Source organism: Mobula hypostoma, chromosome 4 (assembly GCF_963921235.1).
Source record: "Mobula hypostoma chromosome 4, sMobHyp1.1, whole genome shotgun sequence".
In the NCBI taxonomy this organism is placed as follows: Eukaryota; Metazoa; Chordata; class Chondrichthyes; order Myliobatiformes; family Myliobatidae; genus Mobula; species Mobula hypostoma.
Genome location: NC_086100.1, coordinates 96,577,767 through 96,597,255, shown reverse-complemented (window position 1 = coordinate 96,597,255; position 19,489 = coordinate 96,577,767). Strand labels below are relative to the sequence as shown.

Sequence of the window (19,489 nt, the reverse complement as noted above, 5' to 3'; positions counted from 1 at the left end):
TCCACTCACTCTCCTTTATCCATCTTGTTTGTTATATCCTCAAAAGTTTCCATTCGATTTGTCAGACAACATTTCCCTTTAAGGAAACCATGCTGAGTTTGGCCTATTTTTTCATATGCCTCCAAGTACCATGAAAACTCCTCTTTAATAATGGACGCTACCCTTACTCTTTCAGAAGTCCAATATCAATTCTTTGGTCTTGCTAATGTTGAGTACAAGATTGTTGCTGCAACAGCACTCAACCAGCTGATTTATCTTGCTCCTGTACGCCCTCTCATCACCATCTGAAATTCCGCCAACAATAGTTCTGGAATCAGCAAATTTATAGATGGGATGTGGCTCGGCACAGCTCAACTGTCAGGATAGCGTCAGATATTAGAGGTGGATGACATAAGAAAGTCCTTCCAGTGGCTGGTAATGGCAGGGCTGAGGGACAGCACAGAGGCTCTGCTCATGGTTACACAAGAACAGGCACTGAGCACAAGAGCAATAGAAGCAGGGGTCTATCGCACCAGATGCAGACTGTGCAAGGAGTCTGCTGAAACCATCCAGCACACAGAGGCAGAGTGCAAGGTGTAGACAGGGACAGCACACACTGAATGGCACAACCAAGTTGCAGGATTTGTGTACAGGAACATCTGCACTGAGTATGGATTGGACAGTCCCAAGTCCAAGTGGGAAACACCCAAGAGGGTAGTGGAGAATGGCAGAGCTTGAAAGAGGACTGAGAAAGTACGTGGGAAGTTATAGCCAGAGTAAAGCTGGTGGTGACAGCAGCATTTGGAGCTGTGACACCTGGATTGGGAGAGTGGCATGCATACATACACACACACACATACACACACACACATACACACACACACACACACACACACACACACGCATACGTATATATCCAAGGTAATTTACAGTTTTTATTATTTATTGCAACATACTGCTGCTGCAAAACAACAAATTTCATGGTATATGCCAGTGATATTGCACCTGATTTCATGGTATATGCCAGTGATATTGCACCTGATTTCATGGTATATGCCAGTGATATTGCACCTGATTCTGACACTAACGTCTTGCCAAGGACTGAAGTCAGGTAAATTATCCTATAATTTCCTGTCTTTTTGCTTCCCGCCCACCCCCCACTTAGAGTGAAGCAACAGCTGCAATTTTCCAGTCTTCCAGCAGTCTTCCAGAACCATTCCATAATCTAGTGACTCTTGAAAGATCGTTACTGATGCTTTCACAATCTCTTAAGCTACCTTTTTCAGAATCCAGGGGTGTAGTCGACCTGGTCCAGGTGGCTTATCTACGTCAGACCCTTCAGCTTCCCAAGCACCTTCTCCTTAGTAATAGCAATTACATTCACTTCTACCCCATTACGTGAATTTCTGGCGTGCTGCTGGTGTGTTCCACAGTGATGACTGGCGCAGAATTGAGCTCATATCCCAGTTCTTTCTCCCCATTACAACCTCTTCAGTGTCATTTTCCAACAGTCTGATCTCCACTCTCACCTCTTTTTCCTCATTTATATTTCTGAAAAAAACCTTTGGTACCTTCTTTGATATTATTGGCTTGCTTACCTTTGTATCCCATCTTTTCTCTCCTTATGGGTTTTTAGGTTGCTTCCTCGTGGTTTTAAAAGCTTCCCACTAATTATTGCTATATGATTGATATGCTCTCTCTTTTGCTTTTATGCTGCCTTTGACTTCCCTTGTCGGCCACGGTTGCGTCATCCAATCTTTACAGTGCTTTTTTTGGGATGAACCGATCCTGCGCATTCCAAGTTACCCCCAGAAACACTCGCCATTGTTGCTCTGCCGTCATTCCTGCTAGTGTCTCATTCCAATCAACTTTGGCCAGTTCCTCTTTCATGCCTCTGTAGTTCCCTTTACTCCACTGTAATACTGATACATCTGACTTTAGCTTCTCCACCTTTATCACTCTATGCTGATGACTTACTTTTATATATTTCTAATCCTCAAAAATCCATCCCTGCTGTTTTAGAGTTATTAGCACAATTTAGTCTCTTTTCAGGTTATAAATTAAATCTTAGTAAGAGTGAACTTTTTCCGATTAATAAACAACTTCCCTTATATCATAACTTTCCGTTTAAATTGATTAATAATTATTTTTCATATCTTGGGATTAAAATTACTTGTAAACACAAAGATTTATTTAAGATTAACTTTTACCATATTATTCAACTTTCATCTAAATGGTTTCCTTTATATTTAACTTTGATTGGTCGTATTAATGCAGTTAAGATGTTTTTTCTGCCAAAATTTCTATATATATTTCAGGCATTACCAATCTTTGTTCCAAAATCTTTTTTTGATAAAGTTGACTCAAAAATTTCTTCATTTATTTGGCAAAATAAAAACCCGAGACTGGGTAAAATACATTTACAGAAAGCTAAGAGAGATGGAGGCTTAGCATTACCTAATTTTAGATTTTATTATTGGGCAATCAATATTCAACATATGAAATTTTGGTTACTTGACCAGGATATACTATCCATTCCTAAATGGGTAGCATTGGAATTAGAATCTGTTCAGGGCTATACACTTGGCTCTATTTTAGGTTCCTCTCTTCCTTTTGATTTGAAACGCCTTAAACAGGTGTCTAACCCGATAGTTAAATATACCTTACATATTTGGTTCCAATTCAGAAAATTTTTTGATCTTAACCAATTTGGGCTAGCGATTCCTATTTTAGGTAACTTATTTTTTCCTCCCTCTTTTACGGATCATGCTTTTCAAATTTGGAAGACTAAGAGTATTTCACGGTTTTTGGATTTATTTTTAGATGGTTCCCTTATGTCTTTTGAACAATTATCTAATAAATATAATTTATCAAGAATACATTTTTTAGATAGCTACAAGTTAGAAATTTCCTAAGTAATATACTTTCTTCTTTTCCAATGCTTCCTCCTACATACATTTTAGATACTATAATTAACCTTAATCCATGTCAGAAAGGTGCATCGGCTATGATTTATAATATTATTATGAAACTTAGGAAAGCTCCATTTGATAAGATTAGGGTAGATTGGGAACAGGAATTGGGTTCTATCATTTCCGTGGATGACTGGGGGCAGATTTTACAATTAGTCAATACTTCCTCTATCTGTGCTAAACATTCCCTATTTCAATTTAAAGTTGTTCATAGAGCACATATGTCCAAAGATAAATTAGCTCGCTTTTATTCTCATATTAATCCTTTTTGTGATAGATGTCCGGGGCAGATAGCCTTTTTAACTCATAAGTTTTGGTCTTGTCCTACTCTGGAAACTTTTTGGAGAGACATTTTTAATATTATCTCAAAGGTATTGAATATAGATATCTCTCCTCACCCTATTACTGTTATCTTTGGACTGCCTAAAATTTCCAGTAATCTTTCTCCTTCAGCCCGTAGAATGATTGCATTTCTTACTTTAATGGCGAAAAGATGTATCTTACAACATTGGAAAGAACTTAACGCTCCAACCACCTTTTTTTGGTTTTCTCAGATGATATTATGCTTGAATTTGGAGAAAATTAGAAGCAATCTTTATGATTCCTCACTTAAATTTGAACAGACCTGGAGATCTTTTATTCAATATTTTCATTTAATGTAATTTTTTTTTCTTCTCTTTTTTGCTCCATATTTATATACCCTTCTTGTTTTTTTTTTACTGTTTTTAATGGAGGTCGGGATTGAGGACGTGATTTTAAGTTCTTTAACTCTACTTGGTTCCAAGTTAGCCCATTGCTTTGCTTTGCTTTTAGGTTAGTTGCACGGTGGGTTTTTTTTTGGGGTTTTTTTTCCTTTTCTCTATTCATATATATATATATATATAAATTAGTATACTATTATGTTACCTTAGTATGTTATGTTTAAATTACATTGTTTGTATCACTTTTTTTTCTGTATTAATATTTCCTGTAATTTTATTATATTCTAACAGTGTATTAGTGCCTATATGGCTTACCCTTTTGTATACTTATTCAATAAAAAGATTTAAAAAGAAAGAAAGCTTCTCCATCTCAAACTGCAGGGTGAATTCTGTCATTAGGATCCTGCCTCCTCAGGGTTTCTTTCCCGTGAGCTCCCTAATCAAATCTGGTTCATTACACAGCACCCAAGCCAGAATTGCCTTTTCCCTAGTGGGCTTGACCACAAGATGCTCTAAAAAGCCACCTTGTGGGCATCCTACAAATTCCTTCTCGTGAGATGCAGCACCAACCTGATTTTCCCATTTGCCCTGCATATTGAAATCTTCATGACCATCATAATATTGCCCTTTTTACATTCATTTTCTATCTCCCACTGTAATTTGTACTCAGGAGGAGAAGAGGGCAGCGTGGTGATGTCTGTTATCTGTCAAGTAGGGTGCCATGCACTATCCTGATTTGATGGAGACGGACATGAGAGCACGGAGAAACATATGGTGAAACTTCTGAAATGCCGTTTCGCTGCAGCTGCTACTGTGTGGTCCAGAATCTCCGGAGGAGAAGGCCCCGAGTCCTCGGCTTTGCTTGTTGCTCGGCGGCCGGGGCGGGGTCAAAGCGCTCGGCAGAGGATGGTGCACAGAGAGGCTGTGTCGGAGGGGCTAGTCGGAGGCACGAAGTTTTCAGACGGACTCAGAGTCCGCTGCGGTCGGGTGCTTCCAATGGTGCTACATCGGCAAGTTGTTGGCGCTTGGAGGTTCACGGCAGGGAGAGTTCCTCCCTTCTGTCGCCTGCGTGGGATGATGAGTCTATCGGGACTTTGAGGCTTTTTTTTACTGTGCCCATGGTCTGCTCTTTATCCAATTATGGTATTGCTTTGCACTGTTGTAACTATATGTTATAATTATGTGGTTTTGTCAGTTTTTATTTTGGTTTGTCCTGTTTTTTTTGTGATATCATTCTGGAGGAACATTGTATCATTTTTTAATGCATGCATTTCTAAATGACAATAAATGAGGACTGAGTGTCCTCATAATCTAATCTAATAATCCAATATCTTTTTACCCTTGCAGTTTCTTAACTCTAACCACAATGATTCTGGACCTTCTAATCCTATGTCATCCCTTTCTAAGGATTTGACTTAATTTATTACCAACAGAACCACCCCAACCCCTCTGCCCACCTGCCTGTCTTTTCAATGCAATGTATATCCTTGGATGTTGAGCTCCCAACTGTGATCCCCCTTCAGCCACGACTGTGATGCCCACAGCATCATACCTGCCAATTTCTAACTGTGCTGCAAGATCATCTACTATATAGTATTTCATAAACATGAGAAATTCTGTAGATGCTGAAAATCCAAAGCAACACACACAAAATGCTGGAGGAACTCAACAGGTCAGGCAGCATCTATGGAAATGAATAAACAGTTGATATTTCAGGCTGAGACCCTTCTTCAGGGAAGGGGGAAGACACTAGAATAAAAGGGTAGTAGGAGGGGAAGGAGGATAGATAGAAGGTGACAGGTGGTTAAGGGAGGTAAAGTGCTGGAGAGGAAGTAATCTGATGGGAGAGGAGAGTGGACTGTAGGAAAAAGGGAAGGAAGATGGACCTGGGTGGAGGTGATAGGCAGGTGAGAAAAGGTAAGAGGCCAGAATGGGGAATAGAACAAGAGGGGAGGGAGGGAGAAGGACTTCTTTTTAACCTGGAGAAATCTGTACTCATCCTGCCCGGTTGGAAGCTACCTAGATGGAATACGAGGTGTCACTCCTCCACACTGAGGGTGACCTTATTTTTGCACAGGAGGAGGTCACAGACTGAAATGTTGGAACAGGATTGGGAATTGGAATTAAGATGTTTGGCCACCTGGAAGTTCCGCTTTTGGCGAATGGAATGGAGATGTTCAATGAAGCAGTCCTCCAATTTACCACGGGTTTCACCAGTATAGAGGAGGCTGCATCAGGAGCACTGAACACAATAGATGACCCCAGCGGATTTGCAGGTGAAATGCTGCATTTAAATAGAACACCTTCATTGCCATTCTCTATTTTGTCTCCATGTTACTGGATGTTAAATTCTTATCCCTTTCTAAACTTTGTCATTTTTGGTGGTCCCATTTCCTCCCACCAGAAGCATGGGTTGATAGGTTAACCAGCCACTGCAAACTAAATCTGGATCATTACCTGCCACTTGAATCTAATCTTTTGTCTGTTCATTTGGGGAATCAAGTAAAGTTTTACTTGATTTCCCAGTCTGTCTCTTGGTTTAGTTTTGCCACTTCTTTTGGATTTCCTTTTGTCTGTCATGCCTAAAGTGTAATGTCCATTCACCTCTTCTCTTCATTTGTTTCAGAATGATTACACTACTGTTTCACCCCATTTCCTTACAGAAAGTGGATCCGGACTATTTCAGATGGAGCTCTTCCTAATTTAGTTTTTTCCCCTATTTGTCCAGATCTTATTGTCCCAAAAGAGGAAACAATTTTCCCTCAACACTCCTTCAAGCAAGCCACAAGTTCACCTTCCTAACCTTCCAAAACCTTTGCCATCTTGATCTGTCTAGGGTTATAACCGTTGAGATCTTGGTTCTTTGAGTTAGCCAGCATGTAGTATTTACCAGAAAAGAGCTCCAGCTTATTCTATCTAAGATTTCAGTCAAACTACACCACATCTAGTTCTCACTCCAATATCCTTTCAAGTTGCCTCAAGATGTTGTTGACACTGACCACAGCTAACCAAGACATATGAGATTCCGAATCATGCTTTCCAAGGATCTTATCCATTTAATATTTTGTAAAGCTTTCATCTTCCACATGCCCAGTTTCCTTTAAATACATCTGTATTGAATGCCATACTCGTTAATGGAATAGTGGTGTCTGTATAATAAACTCTGTGTGTAGTCATTACTCCTACATTAGTTACTGCCCAAGACATTTCCTGTGTCATGATCCCACAGCAAGGAATGTATAGGTGGTTGGGTGACTTAAATAAGCTTTAGAATGAAGAACTAGGATTACCTTAAAGGTTGTGCAGATGCTGGAGAGTTTCCAGGACGTGCAGAACTTACAGAGTGGACACATGGTATAGTTGGATCCTTCTTCACAGATTTCCTTTCTAGGTGTGAATGCAGAGATGAAGCAGAACCTCAAGATAAAGTCCAAATCAAGTGCCATGTATCCGGAAACAAAACATAACCTTAAGGTCTACAAAAATGGCTCTTGGCATTTGACCAATTGTAAAAGTTGAGTAAATCTTTTGCAGCAACATGCTTTGAGGAGCCTACTGGATTTTGAAGTCAATTTTCTACTCTGTTCTACTTCATCTGAGGTTTCTCACGGATAAGAAGTTGGAGACAGGTCTTGTGGATAGTACGAGTTAATTGTTTTACCAAATGCAAGAAGATATTACATCATAAGACCACAAGACACGAGAGCAGAATCAGGCCATTTGCTCCATCAAGTCTGCCCAGCCATTCGATCATGGCTGATTTATCATCTCTTTCAACCCCATTCTCCTGCCTTCTCTCAATGACCTTTGACATCCTCACTAGTTAAGAACCTATCAAAGTCTGCTTTAAATACACCCCATGACTTAGCCTCCATAGCCAAATGTGGCATAGATTCATCACCTTCTATCTAGAGAAAATCCTCCTCATCTCTGCTCCAAAGGGACATCTTTCTATTCCACTCTATCTAGGCCATTCAATATTCAATAGGTTTCAATGAGATCACCCTCTCATTCTTCTAAACTGTAGTGAGTACTGACCCAGAACCATCAAACGCTTCTCTTGTTTACCCTTTCAGACCGAGAATGTTCTCATGAACATCCTCTGCATCCTCTTCAATACCAGCACATCCTTTCTTAGATAAGGGGTCAAAAACTGCACACAATACTCCAAATCTGGTCTGACCAATGCCTTATAAAGCCTTAGCATTACATTCTTGCTTTTATATTCTAGTCCTCTCAAACTGAATGCTAACATTGCATTTATCTTCCTTACCACTGACTCAACCTGCAAGTTAATCTTTAGGGAATCCTGCACTAGGACTCTTAAGTCCCTTTGCATTTCTGAGTTCTGAAAATGGTCTACAGTTTTATTCCTTCTACCAAAGTGTATGACCAAACACTTCCCAACACTGTATTCCATCTGACACTTCTTCGCCCATTCTCCTATGTCTAAGACCTTTCGCAGACTTCCTGCTGGCTCAACACTACCTGCCCCTTTACCTATCTTCATATTGTCCACCAACTTGGCTACAAAGCCATCAATTCCATCATCCACATCATTGACATATATAACACGAAAAGAAGCGATCCCAACGTTGACCCTTGCAGAATACCATTAGTCACCAGCAGCTAACCAGGAAGGGCCCCCTTTATTCCCACTCTTTGCTTCTGGCCAGAGAGCCAATCTTCTGTCCATGCTAGTACCTTTCCATAATACTATGGGTTCTTATCTTGTTTAACAGCCTTGTGTGTGGCACCTTGCCAAAGACCTTCTGAAAATCCAAGTGAACAATATCCACTGACTCTACTTAGTCTATTCTGTCTATTATTTCCTCAAAACAATCCAACAGATTTATCAGGAAAGATTTCCCCTTCTGGAAACCATGCTAATTTTGTCCTAATTATCATGTGCCTCCAAGTATCGCAAAACCTCATCCTTAATAATGGACTCCAACATCTTCCCAATTACTGAAATCAGGCTCACTGGCCTATAATTCCTATCTTTTGCTTCCCTCCTTTCTAAAACAGTGGAGTGACATTTGTGATTTTCTAGTCCTCCAAAACCATTCTAAAACCTTCAGCTAGTTCAGTCTTGGAAAGCTCGTACTGATTAACTGTGGTTGGATGAGCAGAAAACCATTCCAGCCACAATCACTTCCAATGGGAAAGCACTGTAATGAGACCAACCGGTTTTGAAGGTACAGAAATTTACTTTATAACAGTATTTGAGGCTGACAAGTTGAGAAGGTAACTTGGTTAGATGCCATTTAAAGATGTGACCGTGGTCATAAATGAAAAGATCACCTCTGGAATCTGAGAGCATTTATACTTGTTCAGGACCATTTAAGTTTTGCATACAATGGCATGTGCACGGGAAATATCATCTAGATTTAAAGGCAATGGTGTGGTTCGTAGAGTTACAGGCATAAAGCTTCTGCTCCCTGTGAAACAGATTCAGTGTTGTAGGACTATATATGCACAGATGCTGAACTGCACATCCTGTGTTCCCAGACTACAAGAGATTACCCCAGGTATAAAATATACTCCTGCAATATGCATGTCCAGAGTCCCTGGGTTTCAAAGGCTGCGTTCTTGTGCCACGTCTGCACTGTTGCTTTGCCTACGTACAGTGTCCTGGAACACATTTCTCTTTCTGCTAGTCTGGATTCACAGTCTTCCAGCTGCTGAGTCAGAATCACAGGAGCATTGCACATTGTTCCAGTAACTGCGTGGGTTTCTTCTGAGTGGTAAATTGGTTCATTGATAAATTAGTTTGTTATTGGTGCTTCAATTTCCTCCCATAGCTGACGATGCGTCGGTCGGTAGCCGAATTAGCTGCTGTAAATTGCCCCTGGTGTGTAGGTGAGTGGAAGAATCTGGCAGGAGTTGAAGGGAGTGTGAAAGGGAATAGATTACAAAGAAGTGAAGAAAGAGTGAGAGTATTGCTCTGAGATTCTATGGCTAAATGGCCTTTTTCCATGTTGTATGAAATATGAAAGGAAACTGTATGCTCCTGGGTCACACAAGAACTCATGGGCAATCAACTCAATGTTGCTACTTAATAACAGTCATTTTCTTTCTGTTATCAGACCACACACCTCCGTGGGTTGGCCCTACCTCTGAACAATTTGTTTACAACTTGTACTTCCCGACACAAGATTGGAGTCAGAATGTAGATATGTTCATTAAGGTGACATTCCGACTGTGGTCACTGTCTACTGTAACACTCTTTGAACTGTAGAGAGGTACAAAATAAATAACGATCTCTACAACTTGACACTCTCAGGCTACAGAACGGAATAGTGCAACCATCCCCTGATTTGTCATAGTCCGGTCCGTGATGTCCGTATTCCGGTTCACGGTCCGGTCCATAGACCCTTGCTCCAGGTTTTCCTATCTACCCTGTTTCTGTCCTTGTTGTGCTAATTGAGGCAGCTGATGCTAGTTGGGGCTGGCTGCATAAATACCTCCAGAGACCAGGGCGTGGTTGCTGGATTGTTCTTGTCCTTACTCCTTGTATCCCTTCCCCTGCCTCTGTTTCCTTGCCTGAAGCCCTGCCTTGTCTTGCTGGTAACTCTCGCCTCACCTGAAGTTCTTGTCTTGTCTTGCCTTGCTTTGCCTGTAGCCTTGCCTTGTCTTGCTATCTGGTCCTGGAGCCACCCTGTACCTAGCTCCCTTCCTGGCCCTTGCCTCCGCCCAGGTAAGCCAGGCCCTCTTGCGATTACCTGGGGTTGGTTCAGTCCTTTCCTGTCCCTTGCCTCCACCCAGGTAAGCCAGGCCGTCTTGCCATTACCTGGGGTTGGTTCTGTCCCTTCCTGTCCCTTGCCTCTGTCGGGTGGTGATCCGCGCCCTGCCCAGGTAGAGCCTGCCAAAAGTTGCCTCAAGTCTCCGGCCTCCGGCCTCGCCCCGAGCCTGAAGACTCCAGCCTCTAGCCTCTTGCCAAGCCAAGCCAAGTCTCTAGCCTCTAGCCTCAAGCTTCAAGCCTGTAGATTTCTGCCTCGTCCTTGCCTAGTTCTGGGGTCCGAGTCAGAGGCAAGACCCAGGTACTGGGTCCTTGTCCAGCCTCTGGCTCAGAGTCCAAGCCCAAGCTCCCAGCTCTCTTGTTCAGTCCTGTTCCTGGTTTTCCTGTCCATGTCCTTGCCCTCGCCCTGTATCCTAGTCCTGTCTCTAGTACTTCAGTGTCTGTGTCTTGCACTTGGGTCCGTCCCCAGCCACCCCCCTTATGACATGATTATGTCGAACATATTTAAATAGTAACAGACCATTGACTTGTCTTTGGTGTCTTTCTCTTTTTTTTTTGCACTAAGGTTTAAAAGAAAGGCTTTTGAAGACACTTTTTTCCACTGTACATTATAATTTTATGTATAATTTATATGTTGTGTACTATTTGTACCCACATGCCTGTGATGCTATTGCACACGTTTTCATTGTGTAGTACCTCACAGTACTTGTGTACATGATAAATTTGACTTGACATGTGACCACAGTGACACAAAACAAATAATATTTATGCTACATCTACCACAAATTCACTGTGACACACAAATTCAGATTCTGCATTATGTAATGAAATTACAATTACCTGGAGGACAGGGAAATGCTTTATGAATGATCTCAAAACCTACTGTTACATTTAAAAAAAGGATCTAGTGCTTTCCCGGCGTATCTAATGAATACATTGTTCTCGGGCTTCCAGCCGGGTGCAGATACTGTATCAATTGTAACCAACATTTCAAAGGTTCAAAGATGGTGGAGTTTCTTATCAAAACGTCAGTTAAAATTGATACCTGTACGCAGCTGGAAGCCTGAGGAAAGCTTATTAATCTATTGTTACATTTTCACCAAAACTTGACCCACAACTGATCAAAGTGGAGAATCAGGGAGGGTACAGATCACATTATAGAATCTCAACAATGAGAGCACACAGGGACCCAGCAAAGGCAGTGAAGAGAAATTTCCCACCCCTCATCCAATTTACCAAAGCCTAACCTATCTGCAGCAGAGGCTGCAGATCCCACATTAACTTTACCAGTTACCTCAAACCCCACAGAGATGGAGTGGAAGCAAATCATTCTAGATCCTAAGGAATGCCTAACAAGAACACACTATGCCTCTGTTTAATCTACATTACTATACAGTATGTGTATGGCTTACTGTGTCTATATGCAGACAATCTATAAGGCATGTATAGACTGTGTGGCCATGTAGTATGCATATTCAAAACATACTCATTTAACTATAATTATAATGCTATTATAATTATATTGTGTGTCTATAAACAAACTGTATTGTCACTGTGCGCATGTTTAGACTGAACCCCTTTACAATGTAACTGTAATCAGGCTGTAACACCGTGACTATCCCTGATCGTTGCAGCTCTGGAGGAAGAGAAGGCTTATAGAAATGCCCCATTCCCATCCAGCAGAAGATGCCTGCAGACCCCAGCAACCAGAAAATCAACCCACATCTGTCCCACCAATCTCCCAAACACAGGGTGTCCATAACCCATGGAGGACCTGTGGCTGCATTTAAACGTGCTTTGATTTAGACCCCAGCGTTCTATATTTGGAGTGTTTGATTCCTCATTTTACTGATTTTATAGAGCACTTACGAGGGAGTGTCATCTATCAACATGAAGAACCCAGCAATGAGAACAAGGATTCCGACAACTGCTGCTGGCAACAGCCACCCTGTGTAAAACCCTGGAGAGGAAGACAAGTTAACACATCAGTTTCAAGCGAGTAAATGGGACAAAAATATTTGAGTCTTTGGGGCAAAGTTGTCAAAGATAATAGATATTCAGAGCAAATAGGATAGGCCTAACAAATAACCGGGAAGCCTGTAAGGAGTTTGTACGTTCTCCCTGTGACCGCAAGGGTTTCCTCCGGATGCTCCTGTTTCCACCCACAGTCCAAAGATGGACCAGTTGGTAGATTAATTAGTCATTGTAAATTGTCCTATGATTTGGCTAGGGTTAAATCGGGGGATTGACAGGCGGCAAGGCTCAAAGGGCTGGAAGGGCCTCAATAAATAAATAAATATACCATAATGTGACTGACTGGATGGATACATAGGATCCTTCAGAGCCAACAGGAGGGTACATTCGGTAAGACAAGGCCACAGGACAGGTATAATGGAAACCTCAGGACTGTCATAACATTAATTCAAAAGCTTAATACCAACTGCAGCACCATAATTAGAATGAACTTGCTCAGCACTGACAAGTGAAACACCCATGGTTTGACAGCCACAACACTTCAAAAGCGGAAGTATATTCAACCTACCCAGGAGCTGCTTAATTAAGGCAACTAAAGGGATTTGGATTGAGTTAGCGTAAATAATAGTTTTTTACAGGGAAAAAAGTGGGGGGCAGATGGGATGGAAGTAAACTATGGGAGAATTGGCTGGATATTTGAGGGTGTGAGCTGCTGACAGGAGTTAGTTATTGGGTCCAGATCATGTCTCCTTTCTTCCAGTTGAGGTGATTGAGAGAGGGCAAGCCAAGATATCCGGAGAGATTCCTACCAATCCATGCAAAGTAAAAGGCAATCTTCTCTCCAAAGTATTTGCGGATGTGGTCCAGCGGCTGGTATTTACACCACTTGCTCCAACAAGCCCAGTACTTGTACAGTATCTGTCGGTTGCTGAGGTTCTCAGGGCACAGGTCACGTGTTGGGGATTTGTATGGACCCTGTGGAAAAGCCAGTCACAAGTCTTAGTGTGATGCCTCTGGACAGTAAGATATAGGAGCAGGATTAGGCCATTTGGCTCATCAAGTCTGCTCCACAATGATCCCTCTGAATTATTATTCCTCTCAACCCCATTCTCCTGCCTTCTCCACATAACCTTTGACACCATTACTAAGCAAGTACTTATCAACCTCAGCTTTAAATATACCCAATGATATGGCCCCCACAACTGCCTAAGACTCCCCAACTCTCAACATCCACTCTACCTCGGCCTTTTAATATTCAATAGGTTTCAATGAGATCCCTCCTCATCCCTCCAACGAGTACAGGCCCAGAGCTATCAAACCCTCATAAGGTAACCCTTTCATTCCTGGGATCATTCTCATGAACCTCCTATAGACTCTCCCATGCCAGCACACCTCTTCTAAGGGGCTCAAAATTGCTTACAATACTCCAGCTGTTGGCTGACCAATGCCTTATAAAACTTCGGCATTATACCCTTGTTTTTATATCCTAGTCCTTTCAAAATGAATTCAAAATTACTTCAAAACATTCCATTTGCCTTCCTTACCACTGACTCAACTTGCAAGTTATATAACCATATAACAATTACAGCACGGCAACAGGCCATCTCGGATCTTCTAGTCCGTGCCGAGAGCTTACTCTCACCTAGTCCCACCGACCTGCACTCAGCCCATAACCCTCCACTCCTTTCCCATCCATATACCTATCCATTTTTTTTTAAATGACAAAATCGAACCTGCCTCAACCACTTCTGCTGGAAGCTCGTTCCACACAGCTACCACTCTCTGAGTAAAGAAGTTCCCCCTCGTGTTACCCCTAAACTTTTGTCCTCTAACTCCCAACTCATGTCCTCTTGTTTGAATCTCCCCGACTCTCAATGGAAAAACCTATCCACATCAACTCTATTTATCCCCCTCATAATTTTAAACACCTCTATCAAGTCCCCCCTCAACCTTCTATCCTCCAAAGAATAAAAACCTAACTGTTCAACCTTTCTCTGTAACTTAGGTGCTGAAACCAAGTTACCTTTAGGAAATTCTGCATGAGGACTCCAAAGTCCCTTTGAACCTCTGATTTCTGAGTTTTCTCCCCTTTTAGAAAATAGTCTTTTCCTTTATTCTTTCTACCAAAGTGCACGACCATAGACTTCCTTATACTATATTCCATCTGCCACATTATTTTCCATTCTCCCAATCTGTCCAGGTCCCCCTGCAGACTTCCTGTTTCCTCAACACTACCTGTCCTTCCACCTATCTTTCTATTGTCTGCAAATTGGACCATAAAGCCATCAATTCTGTCGGCCAAATCATTGACCTACAGTATAATGTGAAAAGAAGCAGTCCTAACACTGAACCCCTCTGGAACACCACTAGTCACTGGCAGCCAACCAGAAGAAGTCCCCTTTATTCCCACTCTTTGCCTCCTGCCAGCCAGCCAATCTTCTATCCATGCTACTGTACTTCCTGTAGTATTATGGACTCTTACCTTGTTGAACAGCCACACATGTGGTATCTTGTCAAAGGCCTTCGGAAAATCCACTGACACTCCTGAATGTCATTTCCTCAAAGAATTCCAACAGGTTTGTCAGGCAAGATTTTCCTTTAAGGAAACCACGTTGACTTCGGCCTACTTTATCATGTGAAACCTCAAGTATTCCAAAATCCTTAACAATAAATTCCAACATCTTCCCAACCACTGGCACTGGTTAGAGTTTATCAGCCATATCCTTCCCAAGCTCTTCCATCAAGCTGTTCTCGTTTCCATCGCCTTGACTGAAGTCTCCAGCCAGAGGCTTTCTGTCCTGTCTGACAACATAACCCCTCCACCAGAGCAAGGGTGCAGCCACAGACTACAACTCACGATCAGTTTCTCACCATTCACTTTAAAGGGTGGAAAATTAGCAAGGGTACAAAGGATCTCAACACTGCTTCATCCAATCCCCCTTCCACCAAGCAAGGCTCCAACAGAATAATGTTAACCTTCCAGAAGCCATCCCAAATCTAGTCATTTCTCTTCCTTTTTTGTTCTCAGGCATTCCTTGGTTTCTCCAGCATAGACAGAGACATACAGCACAGGACCAGGCCCACAATGTTGTGCAGAACCAGCTAAAGAGTAAATAACAAAAACTAATTCTACCTACCTACACCACATCCATATCCCTCCATCTACCCCATATTCATTTGCCTATCTAAACATCTCAGAAAAGCCTCTAATGTATTTGCCTCATCACCATACCAGGCATCTACCACTCTCTGATTAAAAAGCTTTCCCCTCACATTCCCTTTGAACCTACCCCCTCTCATCTTCAATGCATGCCCTCTGCCTTTTTAAAACTCTTTCCTTTCCCCCCCATTATTCTGATGATTTTATTCTATCTATTTTTCTTTCTCCTGTACTCTCACTTTCCCCGCCTTCCCCAACTCATCACTGCAGGTGGGTTCCCTTTGCCAAGCAGCTAACTGGTCAGGTCTGAAGGATCAGTGACAAAATAAATGACCCTGTTTCATGCCCTCAGAGATGCTGCTTGACCTGCTAAGCATTTTCAACATGTTCTCTTTTTAAAATGGGATAACCCTGACCAGAAAGTACCCTTCTAAATCATCTCTGTACCTTCTTAATGTAGTCATTCTGTGTGTTGTGAATGGAACGCAGCTCCACAGCTATAAAAAAACCACTGTGTTCTCTCTGCTCTTAAACCTCAAGCTCTGACCAATGTCTCCAGCACATTTTTAGTTTCCTCCTGTAGCTGCTGTCCAAGTGAATGTTAAATCAGTGCAGCCTGATTCGGGCCTGCGCGGGTCAGCACGGTACTGAGCATTATAAATTACTGCTATACAGCCCAAAACAAGTTGGCACAGATGGTAATGGTAAGTAGAAGTCAGTACAGACAGCAAGGCTAATACGTGTTGCTAGTACAGGTTAGTAGAACAAGCTGGTATGCAATTGGCCCACACAATCCAAACAAGTGGATTAAATTGACAAAGGTAATGATGTGACTGTAGTGGGAGGATAATTAAATAACTTTCACCCTCGAGCAGTCAATGTGCAGCCCACAGTCCCACAGCTCTTCTATACTCCAGTTCCCAAATTATTGGGCATCGGCCCTCCCCACGACCACATTTCCTTCCAGACTCCATACAATTTGCCACTTCTTTTTGTCCAGCTGACTACTGAAACCTTCCTGCAGCTATAACCTTCTCACTGTGAGCCACCCAGCCTGTTCTGGTATCGCCTGACATCATAGTACTTGAGTGTGGTCAAAGAATTATTCTATTCAAGTCTAAGCACAATTTTTCTGTGTTAAACTGTTTCCACCTGAAATGAATCTATTTTTATGTTCTGTACTAACCTGCACTGACATTTTTAATTGCATCTTCTTGCCTTGATACTTATAACTTTCCTTCCTTTTCTATACTTAAACTCAGCATAGTCTCAAAATGCAAGACCACTCACTTAACTTCATTGAAATTATTTTGATCTTTGTACTCAGCGTTGCAATGCTGTTGAAGTCCTTGTTTTGACTTCTGTCTTCCCAGTTTGAACTCAGCTAACTTGCATCAGAAAACATCGCTGAGTTTGAGAGTTCTGGTATGTGAACAAAGTTTAGTACTTACATCATGAAGGGGGAATGCAGCTGAAAACACTTGTTCACTTAGGAGATTTTCAATACCAATCTGGGACTTCCGCTGAACTCCATAAACGGTGTTTTCTAATATCTGATAAACCTGTCCAAGAGAAAAGTGAGGCAAACATCAGAATCTATATAGAAATCACAACCTACAAAGGACAAATAAATGTTAAATAGAGGGAAGGCTCATAGCCACTATTATTAAGAATTAGACATAAAATGTCAAATTAAAGTAACATTTAATATTTAGATTCATATTACAAGTTTGATATTAACATTAAGGTTGTTTCTCAGAAATGAGGATGGTGACTAGAGGTATACTGCAGCATTCAGGGTGAGGACTCTTGTTATTCCTTACATAAATGATCTGGATGTGAATGCACAAGGCTTGATTAGTAAGCGTGCTGATAACATGAAATTAGGAGGTGGTGTTGAAAGTGAAGAAGTTTATTATAGATGACGAGGGGGAAGTGGGTCAAGGAGTAGCAAGCGGATTTCAGTATGACGAAGTGTGAAGTATTACTCTTTGGAAGTCAAACCAGCTTATAGAGTGTAATGGAATACAGGTACTTAGGTGTATAAGTACATAGTTCATTGAAGATGGTGTCACAGGTAGACGGGGGTGCAAAGGTCATTCAGCATGCAGCCCTTGATCAGTCAGGGCGCTGATTCTAGGCTTTGAGACATGTTGATTCTAAGCTTTGGGACATGACGTCGATTCTTGGCTTTGGGACATGACGTCGATTCTAGGCATTGGGACATGACGTCGATTCTTGGCTTTGGGACATGGCGTCGATTCTTGGCTTTGGGACATGGCGTCGATTCTTGGCTTTGGGACGTGACGTCGATTCTTGGCTTTGGGACGTGACGTCGATTCTAGGCTTTGGGACGTGACGTCGATTCTAGGCTTTGGGACGTGACGTCGATTCTTGGCTTTGGGACGTGACGTCGATTCTAGGCTTTGGGACGTGACGTCGATTCTAGGCATTGGGACATGACGTCGATTCTAGGCTTTGGGACATGACGTCGATTCTTGGCTTTGGGACATGACGTCGATTCTAGGCTTTGGGACATGACGTCGATTCTTGGCTTTGGGACATGACGTCGATTCTAGGCTTTGGGACATGGCGTCGATTCTTGGCTTTGGGACATGGCGTCGATTCTTGGCTTTGGGACATGACGTCGATTCTAGGCTTTGGGACATGACGTCAATTCTTGGCTTTGGGACATGACGTCGATTCTTGTCTTTGGGACATGACGTCAATTCTTGTCTTTGGGACATGACGTCGATTCTTGGCTTTGGGACACGATGTCGATTCTTGGCTTTGGGACACGATGTCGATTCTTGGCTTTGGGACATGACGTTGATTCTAGGCTTTGGGACTTGATGTTGATTCTAAGCTTTGAGACATGATGTGGCGGCTGTATAAGTCATTGGAGAGCTGCATACAGTTTTGGTCATAATTATACGAAGGATGAAGTTAAACTGGAAAGAGTGCAGAAAAGATTTCCAAAGAGGGCTGAGTTACAGGGAGAGGTTGGCTAGGCTAGACTAGGGAGTTCAAAACTAGGGAACATGGGCTTAGGGTGAGAGAGAAAAAGAGTTAAAAGTGACATAGGGGCAACATTTACATTCAGGGGTGATGAGTATATGGAATGCACTTCCAGAAGATGTTTTTGGAGCAGGTAGCATAATAATATTACGACACATTTGGATAGGTACATGGAAGGGTGGGGATTAGAGTGTCAAACGGAGGAAATTGGGACCAGCTGGATGGCACGGTGGTTAGCATTGACCTTTTGAGCCAAATGGCCTGTATCTCTGCTCCTTCACTCTAAGTGGAAATTTTTTATTAAAAGACAGCTGGTTTAAATTAGGAATAAAAAAATATAAAATGCTGGAAACACTCAGCAGTTGAGGCAGTGGCTGTGGAGCAAGAAACAGAGTTAACTTTTCAGGCCAAAGAGCTTTCAAAAGAAGTGGGAAAGGCAATCAGCAAGTGAATTTTATGCTGCAGAGGGAGTGATTGAGGGCCGAATATGAGAGTCTGATAGGATGAGGCCAGGGTTACTATGGTTTTGTCCCCATGAGTATCTTCTCCTTTCTCAAACTCTCCTTTTGTCATCCCTGGAGTTTGAAATTTTCTACACAACACCAAAATCCAAGCAAATCTTATATGATAAGGTGGACTTCTAGTACAATCAGATGGACTCCTGACAAAGCTTTACACCTTTTTGCCCCATGGTACACTCATTCAGAAAGTCAGGAGACATAGAATCCAGGGAAACCTGGCTGTGTGGATCCAGAATTGACTTGCACACAGAAGGCAGAGGCCGATAACAGATGGAGCACATTCTGAACGGAGATCGGTGACTAGTGATGTTCCACCGGGATTTGTTCTGGAACCTCTGCTTTTTGTACTTTCATAGAAGATTTGAAAGAGGAACTGGAAGGGTGGTTTAGTAAGTCTGCGGATGACACGAAGACTGGTGATG

The 19,489-nt window shown here is 42.1% G+C and overlaps 1 protein-coding gene across 5 annotated transcripts in view; it reads right to left on the bottom strand.

Moving 5' to 3' along the window:
* Positions 1–19,489, bottom strand: part of LOC134345485 (anoctamin-7-like) — a 190,418-nt gene that overhangs the window by 90,333 nt on the left and 80,596 nt on the right. For all 5 annotated transcript variants that reach the window (XM_063046218.1, XM_063046213.1, XM_063046214.1 and 2 more), the window contains 4 exons: positions 16,980–17,090; positions 13,178–13,343; positions 12,264–12,354; positions 6,943–7,039 (listed from right to left, as the gene is read on the bottom strand). In XM_063046218.1, coding sequence (XP_062902288.1) covers positions 6,943–7,039; positions 12,264–12,354; positions 13,178–13,343; positions 16,980–17,090 — 465 coding nt within the window. The remainder of the gene's footprint in view (positions 1–6,942; positions 7,040–12,263; positions 12,355–13,177; positions 13,344–16,979; positions 17,091–19,489) is intronic.